The sequence below is a fragment of the Xyrauchen texanus genome, chromosome 12 (assembly GCF_025860055.1).
Source record: "Xyrauchen texanus isolate HMW12.3.18 chromosome 12, RBS_HiC_50CHRs, whole genome shotgun sequence".
Lineage (NCBI taxonomy): Eukaryota > Metazoa > Chordata > Actinopteri > Cypriniformes > Catostomidae > Xyrauchen > Xyrauchen texanus.
In genome coordinates, this window is record NC_068287.1 from 21,956,171 (window position 1) to 21,982,021 (window position 25,851).

Sequence of the window (25,851 nt, forward strand, 5' to 3'; positions counted from 1 at the left end):
CTATCACATTTTAATGTCACTTTAGTTAAGTTTTACATGTAGACTTGAGGGTCCTCATAATTAAATGTACCTGTAAACACCTCCCCCAGCTGTGTGGCCAGTGTCTGAATGTTCACATACAGTATGTTGTTGCTCAGTTGTTTCAAACTTCTTTTTGGCTCTCAGCGAAAAACTAGGAAGAAATAACTAAATGAAAACAACACCAACATGAACTGCTGCCTTGTCATTATTTTCTTCTGTGTTTTCCCCTGTTGTGTGCAAATCAGTGCAATTATTGTTGCAAGCTCGTCTTTCATGTTTTTTGTTGGATTCTTATCATGAATAAACTGCTATGTGCGTGAGTTTGTGAAAGAATTTCGGGATCGTCGTTTCATTCGGGCACAAATGGTCATGTTTGATACAGCTGGTCTGCAAACAGCCGTGTTTGTGCACTTGACTTTAGTGTATGCACTTAACTTGCGTCTTTGGCACGCACCACTGTTCTGCCATGATTTAAACTGAACTCAAAATCCATTCTGATTCTTTTGAGAATCGATTCAGAATCGTTTGAGTATGAATCGTGATGCATAGCTGAAACCATTTTTTCCAACAGCTTAGAAAGTAGTGCCGGTATCAGATTATGTTTGCTGATATGATCCGATATGAATTTTTTTTTCAGTACATATAATGCAGAAAACAATACTTGAATATTTATTTTTTTAATTTAAATGGTCAGCCATTGACTGATACTGAACATAGAGTACTGATGTTTATTTAGCTATTTATAGTATTTTTATTTATTCTTTATTTAAATTGTCAACAACTGGCTGATACTGAACATACAGTACTGTCGAGAAGCTGTTTATTGTATTGGTGGTTTATTGTATTGGTGGTTTATTGTATTGATGGTACATGTACGTACGTATATATATATATTACACTTTTAAACATGGGGAAAATCAAATTATAGATGAGTGAAAAAGGCAATGATCCCTAGCATATTATTTATACAAAGTTAGATTTTTGACTGTCCAACTATTCTTTATTTTCTCAGTGTTCATTTCTAGAATTTGTTGACTATGTGTAATAATAATAATAATGTCAAATATTCTTTTGATTAAATTTCTTTTTAAAAAAAAAGCAGTCTTCTGACTACCTTTGCATAGTCATATCGGTGCAAAATCAGTGCACAATCCTAATAGAAAGGGTCTGTTTTCATTCCAGCACAAAAATGAACTATCATCGGCCACCATATCGGTAATCTGTGAAATTCCCCCCTCTATAATCGATATTGAATCGGTTTCAAATATCCCATATCGGTCTGGGTCTACTAGAAAGCGAGAGACCGTTCTCCTCCCACACCTCCTCTTTGGCAGTAGTTCTCTATATACTGTAAATTAGGGCTGGCCGATTTAAAAAAAAAATATATATAAATTTTAATCGACAAATCAAGATTTTGCATAAATACATTGCAAACGTTATTGTTAGATACATTTTAAATCCACCAAAGTTTGAATAAGGAAGATAAAAAGAATTCATAGCGCTTGTCTTAATTCCACTCCTGATCTGATCAGCTGCACGTGTGTGGCATGCTCCAATTGAACTTGACTGGTTAACAACATGAAGAATGATATAAAAAAGACAGTGGCAATATTTCCAGTTGTATACAGTGTGATTGTAGCTCAACTTCGTCCTCGATGATTCAGATAGATCACTAATTATTGCTTTGTTCTGTACATGTTTTAAGTGTAGTGTATCTATTGGCTTGTCATATTTTGTCAATATTTTGACAACTTTGCGAGTTGAGTTGTAATGATAAATTATTTAGATTTGCTTCACTGCTCCGCATGAACCGCTAGAGGGCGTTTCTCTAGGGGTTTATGAATATACAACAAATTGTTTTATATGTATATAATGAGTATTTTCTAGATAAACTTAATAATAATATATTATAGATATTGCTTTCTAGGTAACTTTCTAGACCAGGGGTCACCAACCCGTCGATCGCGATCGACATGTCGATCTTTGAGATTTTCCTGTAGATCGTGAAAATAATATTAAAACCGCTTCAGCCCCCCTAAACTTCTGCCTAGCCCCCCTAAAAATGTGTGATTAAGTGTAGGCTACACAATTCGTGTTCGCTTCAGTGTTGTTATAATCAGATTCAGCGCGTTCTTCATCTTCAATCCAGCAGAGCTGAGCGCACGTCAACAGAGGACAGTGTGTGTGTGTGTGTGTGTGTGTGTGTGTGTGTGTGTGTGTGTGTGTGTGTGTGTGTGTGTGTGTGTTCATCTGAGCCTCATTGGTCTGCCACTGCTCGTCAATGTCAGAATATTTGAGATGACCAATCAAATTAAAGTAGGCGGGCTTTATGTGCGCAGACGCTGCAGAGCGCAGGAGTTTTAGCCAAGTTACAGACAGCTAACATGGCTGAGGCTCCGTGAAAGAAGCCGCAAACCTATTATTTTCATCCAGAATGGGAAGAACAGTTCATTTTTACGTTAGTTAAAGACAAGTGTATATGTATGTTATGCCGGCAAACACAAGCACTGGCTAAAAGAGGAAATCTGGTGCGGCACCATAATGATAACCATCCAACCTTTAGGGACAGATACCACAGACAGTATTCAATCACAGGCATCGCACTGACTTGAGTGAACATTACTGCAAACGTTTTGCCTGTTGGTATTGTGAAAGTGATGCTGCATAAAATGGACTAGACCTGCATTTAGTTTAATTTACTGGGGAAGTTATTGCCATTAATCTGCTTTCTTAAATGATACAAAGTAAATAAACATACATGAAGCAATATCATAAGCTTCACAATTAACTGTTATTAATGGCACTACATTAATAACAGTTAATAACAGTTGGGATTTTTTTTTCCCCACTATGAACAAAATAACCTTACCTACATAATTCATAAATGCTGTTCATTATTAGATCTTATACTACAGGGCTGTTGAATGCTTGATTCTGATTGGTTGAGAACGTTCTAAGGTGTGCAATTATTTTCAGGGAAACGCACGGCTAAAGTACTTCCAGGCAGGTCTTGACCGCATTACAGTTCCATATCACTTCGCGTAGTCAACTGTAATAACGGAAAATAGGATACAATTCATAACAAGAAGTGACAGCGACAAATCCACTTCAACTTCAAGAGGAAAAAAAATGACAGACTATTTTGATTTTCCGGAAGTAAATTTTAATATTTATGGTGAACATAAACATTTTAACAACTGGGCGACCGCAGTATTGGATAGCTCAGGTGAAAAAACAAATAAACGGAAGAGGACATCAAAGGCAGCCGGCAACAACAAAAGACATAAAACAATCAGCGAAGAACAGCTAGACCGACTTGAGGGCAAAAAACATGAAGAAAACACCAAAAAAACAACAGCTTGGGCTGTCAATGTGTTTAACGACTGGCTTAAGCCAAAAAATACTGTGGACAAACTAGAGAGAGACGGGGCAGACTCTTTAAATACCCAGCTGCGGGTTTTCTATGCCACTGTCCGAAACGCATCTGGCGCAGAGTATTCAGTGTCAAGTTTTCACTTCACCATCAATGGAAACGTGCAGTTTAATTTTAATAAATAAATTCGTTCGAATTAACGAATTAATTATTCCTTACTGAATTAATAAATAAATTAAATAATATGACGCACATGATTTTCTGTCTCATTATTGCAACCTCTGTCTCTCTAATAACTACACTAATAACTGCATTAGTCTGCTGTCAGTGGCTCAAACCTCCGTTACTAACTCTAAAATGACGTTTTGGAATTGGCAACGGAGGCATGGGATTAGATGCGTAAGAAATTAGTCCTACATACAAGAGCGTTTTAATGACAAAAACTTGACAAACGTCTAGAATCACATCATCTGAACAATGTTTCGAGGTGTGGTAACTGTAGTATAAGCGGAATAATTGACTCCGGGCCGTTGAATTATTAGAAAAATAATGCACACCCGAGGTGTAAGTGGAGTGGCCGTTACACCTTGGGTGTGCATTATTTTTCTAATAATTCAACGGCCCGTCGTCAATTATTCCTTACATGATACATAATGCATTAATTAATTTTAAAGTTCCCTCTTATCACCTAATTTTTCAAAGGCCCTACCTACATAATTCTATAAAGTAAATAGAAAATAGGCCACATTCCTTTCCTATTTGTATTCATATGAATTTAATGCAACTTAAAATTTATGTTGTGACGTAAAGTTCTTAAAGCAATAGCTACGACCTGTTTAATACACCAGTTACAGTCTGCCTAAATAAAAGGCCTCAAGTTGGAAGTATTTTGGCTTGCTTTCTCTTGCTTCATTAGGTAGATCTTGCCTTTAATCAGGGCTGAGGTCAGGGATCTTGAGCTCAAAAAGGTTGGTCACCACTGTTCTAGACAGACTTGGTTGAGATAAAATGAATATCTACACTGGCTAAGAATTATTTAGCAGTTTTCTTATTTTATTCTATTATTTCTGAGCATGTGGATGTATTAGATTGTAATTTATTTTACATTAGCACCTCCTCCTGTGGTGCATTTAGTGTGTTTTGTAAATTTTTCTTGCACACCTTTGTTGCCTTTAATGAATTCAACTTTGATTTCTCTAACCAGGTTGCCTTGCATTCTAATAAAGAACATACAATTTGAATTATGTGTGAGTACATTTAAAAGTTTTAAAGAAAATTATTGATAATCGTGAATCGTCCATGAGATTGAGGGAAATGTTATATCTTTGCCATATCACCCAGCCCGTCGAATAATTGGTCAGATTGGTGTGTGGGTTAGATTCAAGGACACATGATATTGAGCATCACATTATTACTACCCAGTATACTGTGAATAAGTTCAACAAGGTATTCAGCAGCATGCTAAAATACATTATTGGGTGATGGAGACCAGAAAAAAAATAATTGGTATAGGATTATTTATCGGTGTGTTTGTGGTAGCTCTAAACTGTGTGTTTTTTGACTCCTTGTTTGGTTGTATTTTCTAGCTGCAGTACTGTGTTGTGTACAGATCGCAGAGATGAGTTACAGGACTGGAGTGCATCTTGCAGTCTAATGAATCATGCTACACTGTCTGAGGAGCAAGTTTTGCTTGGTTGATCTACAACAGAAGTCCAACAAACTGTCAATCAAATAACTAGGGCAAACAAAGGATTACAGTGTAATACAAGCAGGTTAAACAAGGATGTTGGAATTGGAAGCTTATTTAGAATCCCCCTACCACTTAAATCAAAACTGTATTTTAGTGTTCTGTTCTATCTTTTTTTTTTCATCCCCTTTTCTCCCAATTTGGAATGCCTAATTCCCACTACTCGGTCCTTGTGGTGGCGCAATTACTCACCTCATCCTGGTGGCGGAGGACAAGTCTCAGTTGCCTTCACTTCTGAGACCTTCAATCCACGCATCTTACTCTGCATGTGGAGGCTCATGCTACTCTCCCTGATCCACGCACATCTTACCACATGCCCCATTGAGAGCGAGAACCACTAATCACAACCACAAGGAGGTTATCCCATCTGACGCTATCCTCCCAATATTTTTGCTTAGGAGACCTGGCTGGACTCACTCAGCACACCCTGGATTCAAACTTGTGACTCCAGGGGTGGTAGTAAGTGTCAATACACACTGAGGTACACGGGCCCCCCTGTTCTCTTCTACCTTGATATATTTTTGTGTGCCCCACATCATATTCTCTCTCAGCTGTTGTCCTGTCTGTTCAGTTTCATCTCCTGATGTGTCTGGACTGAAACGGTCTCTGATCCTGTTGTTGTCGAGCAGATGTCTGTACTACCAGCAGATGAGATTAGAATGCAGGCAGCACGGAAATGTATTTCCTGGAAAGGTCTTCCCTGATGGAGGTTCCTCTGTCTGCTTGTCCTAACCTTTGGGAATTAGTTCTCACCATGGAGTATGGATCAGCTCTTCCAATCTTACATTACACCCCATATATCTTCTCTTCTCTATCCCAGACAAAACCCAAAGACAAGACCAAACCGAAAGAGGGTCTCTCAACAGTCTCCTCAAATTTCTCCAAATATTTAGGGTTTGATTTGAGTCACACAGGCATTGTGTTTTTTGTGATTTGATTATTAATGCCAACCAGGGTTGCAAATTGTAAGATATTTTCATTAACGTTAATGAATGATAATCAATTAATCATTAACAAAAACAATAATTAACTGCAAGCTTGAAAGAAAAACAATTCTTCAATCAAAGCTTTATTTATTAGGGATGTCATAAAATATTGATTATTGATCTGCATGTTATATTATCTATATATTTTTGAGGCATTGACGTATTAAAATTAGCCAACATTTATGTAAGAAGCCTTATTTGCGTGCTTTCAATTCACTCAGTTGGGTTTCTGTTTAATAGTGTGGCGAATTGGCGTTGGGAGACCACAAGAGTGTGATATAACTTTTACTGAAGCCGGGTTGCAGATAGGACCAAAAGCACCAGTATCACACATGGAAGACGAGCTGATGCGGCACAGCAGAAGGCAGTCCAAAGTTACAAAGATTTTTGTACTTCAAGAATGAACAAAGTGACTTTAATGAGTTTGCAGGTTAGTGTATGAAACTGGTGTAACTTTGCAAACTGAACGATTAGAAATGACGAAATTTTTTATGCAATTTCCCTGTATGTAGCATTGAGAAGGTAATTGAAAGCTGTCAAACCACAAAACAACATATTTGTAACTAGGGCTGACCCCGACCAAAGATTTTACTGTTCGACTAGTAGGCGTTAAGCCATTTGTCGGCTAGTCGCATGTTTATGATATTAATTTAATTACTTGAATATATATTAGAAAATGGTTTGAGTTCCAGGGCTGAGAATGAATGTTATAAGTAACATTGCTAGCACTGTTCTACATTACAGAGAAATACCAAACAGTAATAATAAGCCTTTAAAATCAAAATTTTAGAAGCGCATGCACGAAGTGAGCCGCAGTGACACCGGCATAAGCGGTAATGATTCTGAATGTGTTGGAAAACCAGCAAGGATAATGTCTGAACATTTTGATAATATATATATAGAGAAATGCGTGATAGGGTTTTGCAGATGATGGTCTCTGGGATCAACGATGGTGTATATATATATATATATATACACACACACACACACACACCTTTAAACATGGGGAAAATCAAATTATAGATGAGTGAAAAAGGCAACGATCCCAAGCATATTATTTATACAAAGTTAGATTTTTGACTGTCCAACCATTCTAAAGCAACTTGACCTCAACATCGGGGAGAAATTCCATACTGTAGAAGAAAACGTGAAAACATTAAACGGCCACTGAAGTTTGTGGATGTAGCCTACTGTTATAAAAAAAAATTACATTTTAATAAATTCCCCTAAGAAATGTGTATGAATTTGTGAATTGTTTAATTACATTTTTATGTATTACTGTTAATGGTAACTCTTATAGAAGAAACAGATTCAAGTTCATTAAAGCTTGCTGTTGTTGGTCGTGGAATTTTTCAGATATTTTTTTATTTGAAATGAAGTCAAATAATAACATGCTGTATGAATATATTTAATAACATGCCTCTACACTGGTGACAGTGAGATGTCAGGTGAATGTATCTGCATGCTTTCCTGGCGAGAAAGGATGTGATTTACAGTGTGGATGTTACACAAGACCGTGGATCAAAACTGCTTGTTGTTAAGTTTTACTTTAATTCATTATCCATATTTATGCAGTAAATGTAACACAATTTTGTGAGTGTTTAAAGTAAAGAAGGAAGACCTGTTTATCAGACCTTATATCTACAAAAGTTAGCTTTGTTCAGAAAGTATCAACCTATTTGAATGAATTTTGTTTGAGTGATATAAACTTATCCTATAAAACACTATGGATGTGACACAGTACAACATCATAAATGTGGCTCTTATAATGCAAAAAAAAATAAGTGCTGTTGTGTCATACTAAGTGTATATTTCTTGGAAATTCTTGTCTTTCTGTAAAATGATTATTGTTAATATGAAGTAAAAATAAATAGTCCTTCGACTCAACTTTTGCAACCTTGAAATATGGCTGTTTTTAAACTTTTGTTTTAGAAATGGTGCACTCCTCATTAGAGATGTATAAACAATGCATTTTCCTAAAGTCCTTACTATATTAAAGTAAAATATAGTCCTAAATAAAAATGTTTTGTTCTTTTGCTTAACTTAATTTTTTTCATAGTTTGGTTGACATATCCATGTAATTGCCCTATTGCATTGTTGCAAATTGGCAAGCAAAGGTTTATTGTAAACTCAGAAGGCATACTCTTTAGTTATTCTAATAACTATTGCAAGAGACCTTTAGGCTGCTCCCCTTAGGGGTCACCACCGGGACAATCCGCATATTTGACGGATCGTTTATGCCAGTTGCCCTTCCTGACTTAACCCCCAGTTAACTCACTCACAACTGCAGGGCAGTTTTAGAGTCTCCAATTCACTTAACCTGCATGTTTTTGGACTTGTGGGGGAAACCAGAGCACCCAGAGGAAGCATGCAAACTCCACACAGACTTCTCATTCTTGTTTGAATTGAGACCCTTTTTATATTTAGAATATGTCTCTGTAATTAAAGCGCTCAATGATCATAGTAATCTCGAATGGTCACCATTAGAGCAAATAAATGCAATCAGACAATTATGTATCTAAAAGTTTTAAATGAATAGCTATCACAAAAATGTTCCATTCTCATATTTTACATAATTTTTATAAGAATATTTCAGCACTGTAGGGCTATATAATGCAAGAGAATGGGTGCCAAAAGTTTTTTTTTTTTTTTTGATGCTTCAAAAAGCACACAAATACAGCATCAAAATCATCATAATACTCCAGTAGTTAAATCCATTACTTCAGAAGTGATATGATAGGTGTGGGTGAGAAACAGATCAATATTTAAGTCCATTATTGCTAGAAATTCTTATCCCTTCCCAGCAGAGGGCATATGCATGAAGAATGTGAATCACCAAAAAAAAAAAAAAGAATGTGAAAGTTAAAGTGGATATTGACAGGGCAGGGAGGAGAATTTATAGTAAAAAACTGTGTGATTTGTATGTGATATTTAGAGCTTCAAAATTTTGGCACTCCTTCACTTGCGAGTTATGGACAAAGAGCTGAGAATTTATTATAAAAATCTTTGTGTTCTGCTGAACAACACAAACGGGATGTCGTAAGGGTGAGTAAAGATGAGATAATTTTCATTTTAGGGTGAACTATTCCTTTTAAGCATGAGTTTCTTACTGCTTAATTCTTGTTATTGATCAGGATGGGCTGATTAAACAGACCTTTAAACACAAAAGTTTAAACAGACCTTTAACTAGAACTAAAAAAAAGAATTACTGTCATGTGATAGACATATAAAAATGTATAGTAATGTTTTATTCTGAATTGATAAATATGCTATTTCTGATGTAGCAGTATGTAGATTAATTATCTAATTCTGAATTCTTCATAAGTAGACATTTGTCACTAAAGTAATTACTATGTCTATTTTGATTGATCCTGCATTTTGTTTGGACCAAGCAACTGCACCAAGTGTAAAAGCAGCCTAAAATGTCAATTTCTTATTTCCAAATATTTTTTTTCTCAAAGTGGTAAAAGTGAATGGAATAATTGGGGAACCAGAACCATTAGCCTAAGAGGAATCCAAATTAGAACCGGGATAAATTGCTGTTAAATTATAATTCCCATGGGTAATAAACCCATCCTTCCCATTGGGTTTGACAGATGCATGTTGTGTGTTCCCTAGTGTTCATATTCGACTCTGGTTATATCAGTTACACCTCTTCGTAATCCCTCAAATCTCTCTCTCGCTCTCTCTCTCTCTCTCTCTCTCTCTCTCACACACACACACACTCCGTATTGCTGTTCAGCTGCCACAACACGTTATGCTGTGTCAGAGGGCAGGAGCGTGTCAAATCGTAACCCTGCTGAGAGTGTGTTTTTCTTTGTGTGTAAGCACACACCGTATTGCCGTGGGACATATGTGGGTGTATGATATTGCATGTTAGCATACCCAAATATTTGCACACTCTTGCACTTTAGTCAAGTGCAGTAATTCTGTTGTTGAGAGTGAATTTATAGCAATGTTCTTAAGAGTCTTAGTAGCTAAAACATTTAGCTCTTTACGAAGTCTGTGTGTTAGCAGCCAGTCCTGCTGTGAGCAGATTGTATCTGTGTGTGTTTGTCATTGACCTGTCATTGGGACTTATTGTCTCCCTGTAGCAGGGGCTTGTGATGCATAACGTGATGCCAGCGTAACACAGCTCACAGGAAACTTGACTTAAGCTGTTTTTGTTGGTATTAAATACTTTTTCTGTCCACTCATTTGCTGTTTGATCCTGCGGTTCGTAAACATGACTTTAATATATTAACATGAATAGTTTCAAAGTATTTGAATTTTTATTTATTTTTTTTTATTCGTAAGAAATAGGGCTGTGCAATTAACCAAAATACATTTTATTTTTATTTAAGCATTTGTGATTTCTTAACCTCAGAAAGCTGTGATTTTCCTCTCACCCCACTCAGTGTGCAAAAGATGTTTACTGATAAGATTGCAGTGTGCTTAAAAGATCTAGCATGTGAACAGAGCGGGCTAATGATTCATGAGGAAAGTACCGAAACGGGGAAGATGATTTCAGGGCAGAATAAATGCTTTGTGCCAGTATTGTAGTCAAGACCACCTAGACAGAGTCATGACCAAGACCAGAGTGTATTGGGACCGAGTCAAGACTAAGGCAGGGCGAGACTGGGTCAAGACCAGACCAGTGCGAGAACTACACTACATGACACACTTAAGATAAAATGTGGAACATGCAAACAAAGGAACCTTTCAAATTGATCTGAAAGATCCACGTTCCTATAAAAACACCCACAAAAAGCATTCACCTCTTATTTCCACACACACACACACACATCACACACACACACACACACATATATATATATATATATATATATATATATATGTGTGTGTGTGTGTTATTTTAAACCAACAAGTGTGTTTTTGCTAACCACATAGAAAATAGAACAAAGAATACCAAATATCCAACATATAAAATGCTAGAAAAGTTGTAAATGAGTTTAAAAAATAATGGCATAATATGCCAAACCTGAACAACTGCAGTGGCAAAACACTCTCAAAATGCTCAACATTTCTGTTTAGCTCTATTTTAGGATCTCCACGTGTGTGTGCTCCAAACACCATTAAAATAATAAAATAATATTGACACTTACTTAAAAATGACATTGAGATTGCAAACGTTAGGTAGCTAGCTTTGCTAGCATTACTTCCACTTGGCTTACTTTTTTTTTATGTTTTCTTTCTAAATGCTGGTAAAACTGATGTGGTCCCAGCTGTCTCGGTGAGAGTCTCATTGAAAAAGTGTTTTCTTTTGGACGCAACTGTAAATTCTTTGTGGTTCAGGTAACCGAATTTAACTATCGCTGATTTTGCCGACATCTTCGTGGCAGATAGCCGCTGCTTCCCCTATCTCCATTCACTTTTGGGGTGTGGGGAGGGGTGATGGGTAATTTCAAATAAAAATGAGTGAAGTTATTGGTTGCATTTGAAGCGTGATGTTTTACATCCAATAACAGTAATGATATTAACAAATAAATTAAACAGTGCACAGACAATTTAGTGATATTCCCGCAGTTGTGGTCTTGACCGTTCTTGAAATAAATTCCTGAAGCTGCGTACACACTGCCAGCGACTTTATCGCTGCAGGTCGCCAGTGGCTGGCGGTGAAGTCGCTAGTGGGTGTTCCCACTACTGGTTGCCTAGTAACGTTTATAAATGACATTCACGGATGCCATTCCATTGCTGTTGACAGCGAATCTCTTTTCTTGCCACTAAAAACAAACATTTTGGAGGGAAAAGACTAAATATAAATGGAATCAGTACATAAAATGCTTTATATCAAAGATGAATGAGAAACAAGTCATGCTGTTTGCCAGAGTGGCTGTTTATCTGCGTGCGAAAATGCAAATGTCGGTCTGTCTGGGTCCATAAAATCCTCATGATCTCAGATACACCTTTCCACGCAGTATTTTTCTTTAAAATGTCCTTGTACGTGGGAAGAGACATATCATAGAGCATTGGAAAATTTCTAACAGCAAGAATTAGCCTTTCATCCATCTTTCCGTGGAGAGAGAGAGAGAGAGAGAGAGAGAGAGGATAGCGAAGGAGCGTGAGCTCTCCGTCGTCTCTCCTATTGGCTGTCAGCTTCGTTAGTCAGCTCCAAAGTTGAACTTTTCTCAACTTTGTCGCGTCGCTGGACACGCCCACATCTAGCGCCAACGGTCGCGACAGCTCGTGTCGCCGAAAGTCGCTGTGCTCGCATTGAAAATGAATGGTATTGAGTCGCTGTCGCGCGCAGTGTGTACGCACCTTGAGTCCTCTGTCCGAGACCGAAACAAGACTAAGTGTAAATGCTGTTGATACCGAGTTCTACAACACTACTTGGTGCTGAATTTTTTTTTTACATCTGTGGTTTGGCAATATTTTGAATACAGGAGAGATGTCACAGACCCAGGTAATTTGCAAGACCTGTCAAAATATTATTCCGACAAAACAAAGTAAAGTTGTGCTCACACTGCCAGCTACACGCAGCACAAAACAACCTCATCTCATTAATTTTCAATGAGAGCTGGCGAATTCCGGCAACACGAGCGACAGCGACCAGATGTGGGCTTGTCCAGCGATGAAACAAAGTTGAGAAATGTTTATGTTTATTCAAATGAAGAGCGACTTTTGGGAGCGACAGCCAATACGAGAGAAGATGGTTGAGCTCACATGATCCTTAATATTTTTAGAATATTAATTGTAAAGAAACAGTGCTGTTTAGACTCTCCATACACACCACTAGCGACCTAACCATGTGCTACTGGCGACATGCAGCGACAGTGGTTGGCAGTGTGAAACGTGAGACAGTACCATAAAGTGCTATACGAGTAAGGCATGTCGATAAAGTTCCATGACATGAACAAAAGCACATCCCAAACCAGGTCTGAAAAGGGTGAATAAAAATCTATTATCCAGGCATTTACAAGAGGAGCTCAAAACAGCATAAAGAAATAACTGATGCCATCACGTATCATTTAAGGCCCAAATATACTTCATACCAAATCGAAGCACGAATGGGTGTGATGTCATTTAGAACAAAATTTGGCCAAAATGTTTGGTGGTTCATAAGTTTTAGGAAAATGTCTAACCGTCTTAACACCGTCTTACTGCAATTGGTCCATGTCATCGGTAGGTGTGACCTGGAGCTCCACCTTCCTTGACACGACAGCTCATCTTGTTCAGTCAGTTAAAATCAATCTATATTAAAACATCAGCGCGTAGAGTCATTAGCGAGCTACCAATATCTTTACGATCGTTCATGGAGAGAAATTGTCCAAGACCATGCCACGTGTTTGTTTTTTTTTTCTCTGTTTTGTTTAATTAGTCTACAAAAGGAATCAAATCTACTGAAATCTATCTTCACTCATGTGCCATCTGCAGTGAAAGCCATTCACACATATGCCCAAAATAAGATATGCCTATCATCATTCTTTTGTCTTTATTCTGCACATTAACACTTTTATACACTGATCTTTGCAGCAGAAAATTACAATAACCGAGTGTAATCGGCACATATTATGGCGTTCATTATCATCATGAATTCAAAATGTCTACAAGACAAATAAAAAATGTAATCTCTCTTTCAATTATTTATATATATATATATATATATATATTTATTTAAATCATTAGCGAGTGGTTAAAACAGCTTGCTTTACTGACCTCATGTGAATTTTAAAGAGGCTTAAAGTCTTTAACACATTTTTAATGTCTCATTATTTTAGGTTTTACATGTAGCATCCTCATATTTAAATGTACTCTAAACACCTCCCACAGCAGTGTGGCTGGTGTCTGAATGTTCGGAAACAGTATACCGTTGCTCGGCTGTTTAGAACTACTTTTTTACCTCTGCATAAAGGCCTCAATAAACGTCCGGAGAAGTTCTTATTCGTTCTTCATTCAAAGACACGGTGCCCATGTACGCCGTCATTAAAGACAGCTTCCCAAAAAAGATACAAACTCTCCCAACTGCCATTGCGAAGATATTTTTCACGAGTTAACACTGAAAGGCATTTGTGAATGTTTAACATGTGAATTCTCGCAATATCAAAAAATGGTGATAGTATTTTTTTGTCCATATTGCATAGCCTTAATAGGACTGCACAACACTTGACTGAATGGTGGTTTTGTGCCTCAAGAAAACTATGTCAATGTTTGAGTGGTTTATGATGCAATATCACATAATTGTTCCCTAATGGAGCCATGACCTAGTGGTTGGGCATATTGAGCATTGGCACTCAGAAGGGAGACACTGGTTTGATTCATGTCCATATTGTTATCTGATCCATTCCCTCTCCCTACCCCTACTAATTCAGTTACCGTCTCTATTCAATAGAAAGTGGTAAAATATATTTTTTTCAAATGAATAGAGAGGAGGATAAATAAAGAGTGAGGGTTGAAAGTATCTTCTCTAGACTGATTGACCTATCTTTCATGGATAAAAAGAAGAGCAGATGGATTGGAAATCACCCCTCCTCTCTTTGAAGTTGACCTTGTTTTCGCATCTGATAAAATTGTCGGAATTGAGGCAGATAAATGGTCCTGTTATTTTTGAGTTTGGCTTTATGCTTTTAAGTCAAAGATGTTTCATTAAAATGGGTTTTTAATTTTGTTTGCTCATTTCCTCCTGAAAAGTGGAACATTGTGCCGTCTATTTGTTTTGTGTGTTTGAACTGCCAAATTTCGAGGGAAATCACAGATGAACTTAAGTCATTTTAGAATAAATAATTTTACAAAGAATATTTGCGCTGCTTTTAATTTGTCTTTTTTATTGCCTCTCTCTCCTCAGGGTGGAAATCACTTTGACCAGTATGAGGAAGGCCAGTTGGAGTTGGAACAGGCCTCTTTAGACAAACCCATAGAATCGGTAAGGCCACACCCTTCACTTGGTACTTTTGCACTAGAACAGCTGCTTCCTGTGTGTGAGAGTGGATGATTGGTCCAGTCAGGGATAGCCAAACCTCATTTGTAGTCAGCCTCTTCCCCTAATGTAGCGATCTAAGTTTTTAATAAATAAGCCAGAACTACATTTCTGGAGACTTATGTCCCTCTGCAGCCACCATAGATCTATTCCCTGTTCTCCACTCTGTCAGTGAACACAGCTGGTTTAATCATCTGTGTGACTGCGAAGTGTAGATACAGGTGAAGGAGATTTGTTGGATTGTACCAATCACTGTGATCAGCTTGCAGTTTTCTTCTTTGATCACAGATTTGAGTGGGGTGTGTATGTGTGTGTGTGTGTTGATGTGTTTATGGATGGAAATGCTTGTGAGAGTGTTAATTGATGTTCCAGACTGAAGCATTTTATTGTGACATATTTTTTAAATCGTAGACTGGATGGCACACTGTAGTGAAGGCAAAATGTGGGTGATTCTCATGAAATCTATCAGGAAAATGCCCTGGTCATATTTAATCCCAAATCAATAAAAAAAAATTATATTTTTAATATAACAATTTATTTTTCATAAAGAAAATGAAGCCTACATTTACACCTATTAAGATTTTTTGCATTGTAACATTATTTTCAGGACACTTAAGCTAATTTTACCCCCCACTTCTTATTACCGTAGCACATCCGGAAGTTTTTCTTTTACTATTCCCATTGTTTTAAATGAAAATTCTCATTACTGTAACAGCCAGATTTATTCTATTACAGTAAGAAAAGATGCTGTCAGAGAATAATAATAAAAATAAAAAACGTCAGCAAAATAGAATTGACTACTCCAAGTGCTCCCAAGGTTTTTTTTAAATGCACAATCTTTTTTCATTAACTAGTTCAACACAATCTAACCATTTCAGTTTAGGACTCCAATATGGGAAAACAGGCCATGGAAATAACTATTTAATAATTACCGTAATTTCCGGACTATTGAGCGCACCTGAATATAAGCCGCACCCTCTGAATTTTAAAACAATTATTATTTTGAACATAAATAAGCCGCACATGTCTATAAGCCGCAGGTGCCTACCGGTACATTGAAACAAATTAACTTTACACAGGCTTTAACGAAACGGCTTGTAACAAAAAATAAAAAAATAGCAGTAAACAGTAGCCTACCAAGAAAGTCATTGGTCACTATCTTCCTCCACCTGTGCACTGAAACCACTGAAGTCATCTCCTTCGGTGTCGGAGTTGAATAGCCTCAGAATAGCCTCAGCTTTAGTTGTCTTTTTGCAACTAAAAACGCTGCTGTTTCCAACGTCTTATCATCAACTCATTAAGACCAAGCTCCCGTGCAGCAGCTCTATTTCCTTTTCCAACAGCCAGATGAATCGCCTTCAACTTGAAAGCTGCATCATATGCATTTCTCCGTGTCTTTGCCATGATGAGGGTGACAAAATGACTACCGTAATCAGAATGATGGGAAGTTTGAGCGCGCTCGATTTAATCTAAACAGTAAACAAAAAAGTTGTTTGACCTTAATTGGTCTAATGAAAGCTTCATGCCGCCAAAAAACTGAGCACGTCACAGAATGTTTTTTTTTTTTTTTTAATAAAATTTGAAAGCGGGAAAAATCCATATATTAGCCGCGTCATTGTTTATGCCGCGAGGATCAAAGCGTGGGAAAAAGGTTGCGGCTTATAGTCCGGAAATTACGGTAAATTTTTTCATAAGCAATGTTTTCCCACCAGTCTCGTTCATTTAGGATGTTATATTCATGGTTTACTATTTTATGGAGGTATAACTGCTATTTTATTTAGCTGTTGTTTAACTATCACTTACATTCAACACGAAATACAATATTAACCGCAATCATGTTTCTGCATGTGTAACTTTAATCAAGTCCGAGGGACATCTTTTTCATGACCGTCTTTTAAAAAAGCCTTTATTGATAAGATTGTGTAGATTAATAGGTTTAGAGTGCATTTTAATGTGTATTTTGCTGAGTTCAGCATGTCCCGCACAGCAACAAAGGCCTTAACTTCTCTCCCGCCGGTCACAGCACAGTAAGTTCACTAGGTAGACCACATGCAATTTGCCGTGCTTTGTCCAGCGGGTCTGTGAAAACTGGATTTTTCTCTTCAAGTGCTGTTGCATTGATGAAATTATTGTTTTTCAGGTTGACAAACAACTACATTGGTTTTCCAATCTAAAGTGAAATGCTCTTACATAGCTCACACTTCTTGTCATTGTGTTTGGACCCTCTTCCGTGGACTGCATCTCTTATGCCTTATTTTCTAGGATTTGTTTTAATCGAGTAATCAAATTACGTTCAAAAGCCTTAAAAAGGTCTTAATGGTATTAAAATAGACTTCAATTTCTATTTGCAAAATAAAAGTTCTTATTTGTTTCTTTTGTTTTTGGAGTAAAATAAGACCAGGGCATTTTCTTGACATTTCATTTTCAGGTAGAAACATGCACGTAGAAAATATATATTTTTTTCTCTCCCCAATTTGGAATGCTCAATTCCCAATGCTCTAAGTCCTTGTAGTGGTGTAGTGACTCACCTCAATCCGGTTGTCGGAGGATGAATCTCAGTTGCTTCCGCATCTGAGATCATCAATCCGTGCATCTTATCACGTGGCTTGTTGAACGCGTTACCGTGGAGACTGCTCATGTGGAGGCTTCATGCTACTCTCCGCGACATACATGCACAACTCTCCACGTGCCCCACCAAGAGCAAGAACCACATTATAGCAACCATGAGGAGGTTATCCATTTGACTCTACCCTCACCAGCAAACGGGCCAATTTGGTTGCTTAGGGGACCTGGCTGGAGTCACTCAGTATGCCCTGGATTCGAACTTGTGACTCCAGGGGTGGTAGTCAGCATCTTTACTTGCTAATCTACCCAGGCCCCCCGAAAATATAATTTAACATAGGCCATACTCTCTTACTGCCATACAATTTTTTTTTACATATTATCCATGATTGCTAAATTTTTAGTAATAGCCTTATCCAAGGCTGTCTCAAATTGCAGGCCCACTTGGTTACAGAGAGTGATTGTCCGCATGGTGGCTACATCAGAAGTGCCGCTGTGACTTGGATGAGCTCCATTCAGCTGCTGTATAGGAGGATGCCAAGGGCCCTCATGATAGGCACAGTATATCAGACCACAGTACAGATAGTCCTCTCCCTTAGTTCAGATGCCCTTTTCCTGCCAATGGAGTTGCAATAAGCATGCGAAGCAAAGATACAACTCCGAAACAAAACTGCCCCTTCAGAAGATATGCATCAATACTCCAGGCCAGACTCTGAGACTGATGAAGGTCAACTGAACACACAAGCATCCAGCGGTTTTCCATCAATACATTGACTCCAACTTCAACAAGATTAGACTCCGAAGGAAACCTCTGATACACAGGCACACCACCAATTAAATTACACAACTGCTGTGTGTGTGCTTCAAGCTAGACTGACCTGATTTATATATGAGCCAGTCAGTGTTGAGGCTTTCAAATAAAATTCAATTTGTCAAATTTAAGATAAAAACGCATATTTGAATGCATTTGGATGTGTGCCAAGCATTGATGATGACTTATGGGCTAAAATGGACAAAGTGCAAAGAATAAAACAGAACGCAGGTGTCTCGATGCATTGTAAAGGCTGAATTTTGTTTCAAATTGATGTAGTGCATCGTTACTGCTTGAGGACCTGAATAAACATTGAGACATGGCACCATCTTGCGCATTCTTGGATAGAAAAAGACAAACGCGTTTGGAGTGAACGGCCCATTCGGTGGAGGTTTTTGGCAGTTGTGTCTTAACTCTGCCTTGTTTTTCTCTTATGAGTGTCTTGCTGATTTTGAGCAAGAACCTATATGAATTCCCAGAAGTCATAGCGACACTGTGGTGGCAGATGAATTACATTTATCTTAGCTTGGAAAGACTGGCCTTCAAAAGAACATGAAGTCTGTTCTCTGCTTTCTTAGCATTGAGAAGCACCCACTGTGGTACCACAGGTATTATGAAGCTTGAGTCCTTGGTAGTGCTATGGCACCAGTATAGGCTAATGTGCAACACTAAGTTATAGGGGTGTAACAATATATCAATGTAACAAAAATGCAATGGTTTGCATCGTGAGTTTAAAAAAAAATAAAAAATTATAATTACGATATAAAGTTAGATTTAACCAATTAAGCATCTCTTTTGACCTACAAATGTTTGAACTACAGAGGGGCAAAATCAGGATAGGCCTGTGCAGCATGTGTTGGTATGATTCATAATTTCTCTAAATAACCATAATAAATGACCAATGTCTTATGGATGCATTTTGGAACATAAGCAAGTGTAACACAGTGAGCACCAGGAGCGAGAGACATGCCCTTTCAGTGCGATGGATCAAATGTCTTTAACTGGATAAGCATGCTCTTCAATTACAATTAATTTTTGGAAATCAATATTTTGTTCTAATCAGTGACAATACTATTTTAGGAAACTTTTATATTAATTTATAATTTAATGTATGTAATCAGTGACAGTTTTTAAGCATATGTAACATAATTCTGTGTTTTCAGCTAAGCAGAATTATGAATATTTCTATTCTGGTGTCACCATTGCCCTGCTCTGGGCTGATTTTTAGCCCAGTTCATATCTGATGGATCATATGCATTTTGAATTGATTTTCTCACAAAATGCTAAATGGCAACAAAATTATCACAGCACTTTCCTAAACGGCTATTTGTCACTTTGCACTCCAAAACATTTTTAATTAAAAGTTTAAGAACTGTTCATTAAGGGAAAGGATCGTATTTGGGGCTGAAGTTCCCTATTAAACGCATTGTTTTATAGTGGGCCAAAAAAATCATATTACAATGGAGATTAATTTGTTTATAGAATACTTGAAATGTTATGAAATGCCAAATGAGTTTAAAATTACAAGGAGATTGTGCACATTTTCTGAAGTAGTTATTTTGAATAAGCATTATCTTAATTTGTTACTCAAAGCCTCTTGCTGCCTCAAAATTATTTGCATTAGTTGACAAATTTTGCACTGTAATTATTGTCCCAATATCTACACATTATCACTTTAAATCCCTTAGGGGCCTTTTAGCCCAAATGAGGGGTAAAAGGCTCCCTCACCACTTTTTTTTTTTTTTTTAAACTTAATTTTAATCAAAACAACCATTTTTGTACTATTTCAGTGAATAATTCCAATTTAGTGTCTCAGCCCTGTTGACAGCCCTACTCAGTGTGTCATCCACCACCCCACATAGGGGAGATCTAGAAGGGAGTATGAGTGTTTTGATTGAAAGTGAGTGTGTTTGTGTGTGTGAGCACAACAGTACCCAGTATTTTGTGTCTGTGTGTTTGTTTTTTGTGTTAGTGTTTGTGTAGGACAGTTAATTTCAGAAATGTTCAGTATTGTACACAACTTGGGGTGTTCGACATTTCTCTCCTGCAGCGAATTGGCCCCAATTAGCTAAGCAGCTCTGACCCGGTTTGTATCTGCACGCTCTGCTCTCCTCCTACTGTCTCTTTAGGGGCTCCTTGTAACGCTTCTCTCTCTTTCTTTCACTCTTTCTCTTTCTGTATCTCTCTCTCTCTCTCTCTCTCTGTCTCTCCAACACAGTGATTCGGTGTACAGTACCCTCTGTCATAATGTGCTGGCATGGTGCTTGTGTAACTGGGATTGCATTTTTCGCTAACTAGGCATGTAGATAATATCGCAGGCAGCTTTCCTCTCTGTCTGTCTGTCTGTCTCGTTCCTCTGGTTCACTCTGGATTTCAGAGGCTTGCATGCCTGATGCCTCTCTCCTCTTCTCCAGGTTGTTCTCTCAGCTCCGGTCACATGACAGACCTCATTACTAAACATATGCCTATTATTCTAATTGGTTAAAATCCCTAAAGCAGAGAAGTCTATGTATTTACATTGTTAATTTGTAAAAGACACATTATAATTTGCTGAAGTTCCCTATCCTCAAATGTATCTGGTTAAAAAAAAAATGTAAGGTCTTGCATGTAAGATTTTGGTGACTTCAGAGCTCCAAAAAAGTTGTATGTCCAATTTACAGGCCATCTGTTGAATGAATTCAGTTTATTTCAAAAGAACAATTTTTTTCAATCCATGTGCGTGTGATACTGGAAATGGTGAATGTGAATTCAAGAAGATTTTTTTTTATGCAACTTCCATTTCAAGTTATTCTAGAAGACACATTTTCAATTTGTCTAGCATGTTATTGTAACATGCAAGGCTCGATGATAAGTTTTTGTTTTTCGGCTGCCCCGGACAGGCCAGTAGTTCAGGTTTTGAATTGCCCTGCCAAAATTTCCACTGACCCAACACAAAAAAAATTACATATATTTTAACAATGTAGTTTTGTATGTATATGTGCCAGGAAGAAATATTTTTATTTTTCATTAAACAAAAGCAAGCTTTGCTGGGAAATGATGCTGTACAATGGTAGACATTATTGATGGATTTGTAATTAACCCTTTTTTTTACCTATGCCATTCTCACTACTTTGACAAACTCATCTGTTACCTGGCCTTCGTGAACAGATTAAATATGCAGATTTTGCTACTACGATGTTTAATATTTCACAGATTTCCTAATATTTAAGTTTGTATTGCAAAACAACATGTTTACATGATAGACAAATTTACCACGTAGTGACAACACAAGTGATCGTTCCATCAACTGGCCCGAAATTCTCTCACACTGGCCCCGGTGCCAGCAGGCCATCCTAATTTTTGAGCCCTGACATGTAACATTTTTATTTGATTAGATTTGATCATATCAAATAATTACTACTTATTGTATATTTATACTTTTAACACAGTAGAAGTAGCCATAGAAAAATCTTTACAGGTCTCTAATTATGAAGAGAACATTTTCAAGAATTCTCAGGCTTCATAAGCACCCCCTCAGACCTATTAGATATAGTTGAGAGGACCCACCATCCCAGATTGTGGGCCAGAAGGACACAAGAGAGAGCAGGAGAGTTGGCCTGGCTGTCTCCCTGAACCAAATGATTCATGCTCCTGCACTATTGTCTATGGAGGGGTATGGAGAGCAAAGCTGCCACACTTAGTGTTCATGAAGAGAAAAGGCACTACACACCGCAGGAAACGATGGCTATCCCTGTCAATTCATTCAGTTTATATACATAGTATACAGTGCATAATGAGTCCTCAAAAACACAAACACACAAAAACACATTAGAATTAATTTAGAGAGGGGTGTATTTGCTCTTTGGTTTCACGTTCTGGATATTGTCAGGGGTATTTTTTACCAAACACCAATGGTGTATTTATAGTACTGAACTCCTAGCAGCTGGTTGGGGTAGACGGTGACAGCCATCACTGTGTGTTTGTGTCTTGGGTTTGAGCACTGTGTTTGTCATGCTCTTGTTTCCCTTGCTCCTCCTCTGCCAATCATTGTGTGTGATTTTTAGGCAGCTAGTGGTCTGTGATACTTTAATTGCGATATTCTCTTATTTTCCTTTTATCTACTCATTCCCTCTTATCTTGCTCTCTAAACAAATTTTTTTATGTATGCATGTAAAGTCAGTAGTATTAGTTGCGGTCTCTCTCTCTCTCTCTCTCTCTCTCTCTCTCTCTCTCTCTCTCTCACACACACACATACACACTCCCATTCATCTTACTATGTACCCCAACCCTAATTTCCTTTCCCCTGTCCTCTAAACCAAGGAGATGTGCACTGGGCAGTGACCTAGTCAAATTTTACAGTCACATTTTAGACTCTATTTAACTGGCTACACTCTAGGCTTCACTCTGACCACTATATGCTATGTTTATGTAACTCAATGCAAGTATTTACTGCCTAACAGGACAGATGTTGATCCATGCAATCTTCAAAAATATCAATACACAATATAGCTTTGCCACAGCATGGATACACAGACTCCATACCCCTAAGTGAAGCTGTTGATGATATTCTGTGTGAAAAATTAAACCCAGGAATGTTCTGAGAAGGATAATCATTTTTAGTCAGCCCTGACCTGTAGACGCCGATCTTACACCTGTCTTTTTGGTAATCTGTGATGACAGTTTGTTTGCCATGTAAAATCCTTTTTTTTTTTTTTTTTTTTATTATTGGAAAGTTGTGAGGTTTAACACTGGGACAAGGGCTTCCTGTGCATTCAGAAACATATTTGAACATTTATTGCAGATGTCATTGGATTTGGATAACAAAATATCAAACCAAGTTGCATTTATTTGAAAGACAGCACAAGCCCCCTTTTCAAATATAACATTTAGCAAAAAAGAAATTTGTTAGTTATTAAATGATAAAACAATAGCTGAAGATCGGTGGTTCATAAACTGGGTGCTGACACGACATTTAATATTTTAATACCCATCAATGTTAAAACTACTGGCAGTACAGAGTTCTGACTTAATTATGTTTGTCCACAGCCGGCTGCTTTCAAATGCTCACATACAGATGTCTGTGTGTTCTCTATTGATTGCCCGTGTCTCGTAGTGAATGCAGCTGCACGCGTGAACAGTCATGTGCTTGGTCAAAATGCCCCTCCTGACCCGATATCAATGTAAAGACAGCCGTTAATGTATTATGAGAATGTAAGCAGACAGGACAAAAATCTTATAATTTGAAATATCTAATTTGTGTAAATGCAGCCTTAATAATAATCAAACAACAATATTGACAAGAATGAGAAAAACGCTCACTGTCCCTGGCTGGATAACTTTAGTAGCTGTAAGCCCAATACATTTCAATGACAGACCTGCTTCTCAATCAAACTCTGACTGCATTGAATTAGTATTAATGTATATCTAATAATTAGAGATGCACCGATTGCAATTTTCTTGGCCGATTCAGATTTTTTTACAAGTGTGACCTGCCGATACCGATTTTCTTTTTAAGAACTATTGTTGACCACATATACAAACAAAATCTACCTTTCTTCAATGCAAAATTTTATTTTCATAATAAAATAAATTATTAAACATTACAATTTCCCCCAAACTGCACTAAGTTACAGGATCTTCTCTCACTTAAACAACTGGAAAGAGGTCGAAATAACAATTAACTGCAAATGAGTTGCTTTATATAACAGATGTCATTTTCCACTATTATAAATGGACCTTTTTCTCTTTATTACTCGTCTAACAAAACCATTCCAAAGATCTGAAAACCATACCCGTCAACACTCCCGTTTTTCCCGGGAGTCTCCCGTTTTGTTATTTCTCCCAAAAAAACTATGTATGGCCCAAACCACGTTATGAATAATCACATCAATATATTATTCCAAGGTGGTCCAGTTGCCAGATCTTGAATGAAACGCATCCTACTCACACAATCGACACATCATACAAATTACAAATAATTTATGACCTCAACCTGGCAACCTACAACCCATTTGCGCTGTTGATATCTGCGCAGGCAGTAGACGCGGGATGTTAAATCGAGCATCACTGGTAGATGGGAGGAGAAGACTCAGCCGGTGGGCCGGTGAAAAAAAACTAAATATACATGTACATTTAACAACAGCTGTATGGAAGAATTTAATTTAATATCCCGAAGCCATATCGACAATGCCCACGCCTTTTGCAAAGTGTGTCGCACTGATTTTAATATTAGGACACGGTGGGAAGAATTACGTTACTCACAAAGGCACAATTTGTATTTATTTAGCCTGCCTCTGCCATCCAGCACCCCCCTTCCCCTCTCCCGGATTTGTGTACCCAAATGTTGAAAGATAACAGGCTGTGTGTGTGACATGACACGAGATTAAACAACTCGGGCAACGCGATGTCGGAAAGTACCTCCTACTCTGTATCGAGGAAATTTATCAGAATTCTGAACCCTCTGTCCTCAACTATGGAGAACAGCTGGTCATCCAGCGCCATGAATTCCATCATTTTCCTCGTAATTACTTTGGTCTTTTCGCTGCTCATTGCAAGGGATGATAGGAGATGCTGCTGACTCGTGACTGGCTCTGAGCTCTGGCTAGCTTTAGCCGCTTTCACTTTTTAGCTTCTTTTTTTAAATGGGCATGTTCAGCTGGGTGATGGTGTTATAAATGTCTAATTAGGTTTGTTGTTCCGAAAGTTATTGTGGTGGTTCCCCCACGGTTTATTTTAGCCTTACATTTATTACAAATTGCGAACTTTATGTATTCTTCACTCACAGTGATGATCTTCCACGCCAATGACATGTTTACATGCAGCTGTGACGTTATTGCCTGCACCGCTGGCAACAAAACGGACCGGCTTGGGATCTGTGAGACGTGAGGCTGACCGGCCGGTCACCGATCCGGGCCGAGCATGCGGAAAATAGGTTAATTCCGGTCCCTGGCCGGTCGATCGGTGCATCTCTACTAATAATCGCACAGTTAATTGTATGTCAATAATTTAAGTAGTTTAATTTTGCATTAATTGCTTTTTTTAATGGTTTTATATTATGATTTTTTTAAATGTTTAATTGTTGCTGTTACCGAAGAAAATGTTTTCTCTATTTTATTACTAGCTCTAAATAAATAATTACTTAAAAAGCAATGTTTAATTAAGAAACACTTGAATGCTGTTTTTATTTAACTTGTTAATATTAAAACATTCTGAGAAAAGATGCATCATCAGTGGTTTGCAAATTCCACTTGATTTTATATGTAATGACATTAGGTGTGGCTTACAGTAAGTGTCCAAATACACTTGGGGCCACTGTAGTGAAAATTTTTATTAAAATTAAAACCACACATTGCCCCTCTGCTGTCCTCCCATTTGGTTCTGAACAGTTCCATCTTTTGTTTGTGGCAAGGTAATTAATGCATTAGATTTATCTCCCTTACCCCCACCCACCAACAC

General features: G+C 37.6%; 1 protein-coding gene across 4 annotated transcripts in view; it reads left to right on the forward strand.

The window, feature by feature from the left end:
* Window positions 1-25,851, forward strand: part of LOC127652574 (G patch domain-containing protein 8-like) — a 53,415-nt gene that overhangs the window by 7,447 nt on the left and 20,117 nt on the right. Inside the window, exons 2-3 of one of the 4 annotated variants that reach the window (XM_052138784.1) lie at window positions 4,981-6,557; window positions 14,913-14,990. In XM_052138784.1, coding sequence (XP_051994744.1) covers window positions 6,528-6,557; window positions 14,913-14,990 — 108 coding nt within the window. In that variant the 5' untranslated portion in view covers window positions 4,981-6,527. Of the gene's footprint in view, window positions 1-4,980; window positions 6,558-14,912; window positions 14,991-20,486; window positions 20,504-25,851 lie in introns of those variants that run through there. The other 3 variants (XM_052138785.1, XM_052138783.1, XM_052138788.1) reach the window with 3 other exon arrangements.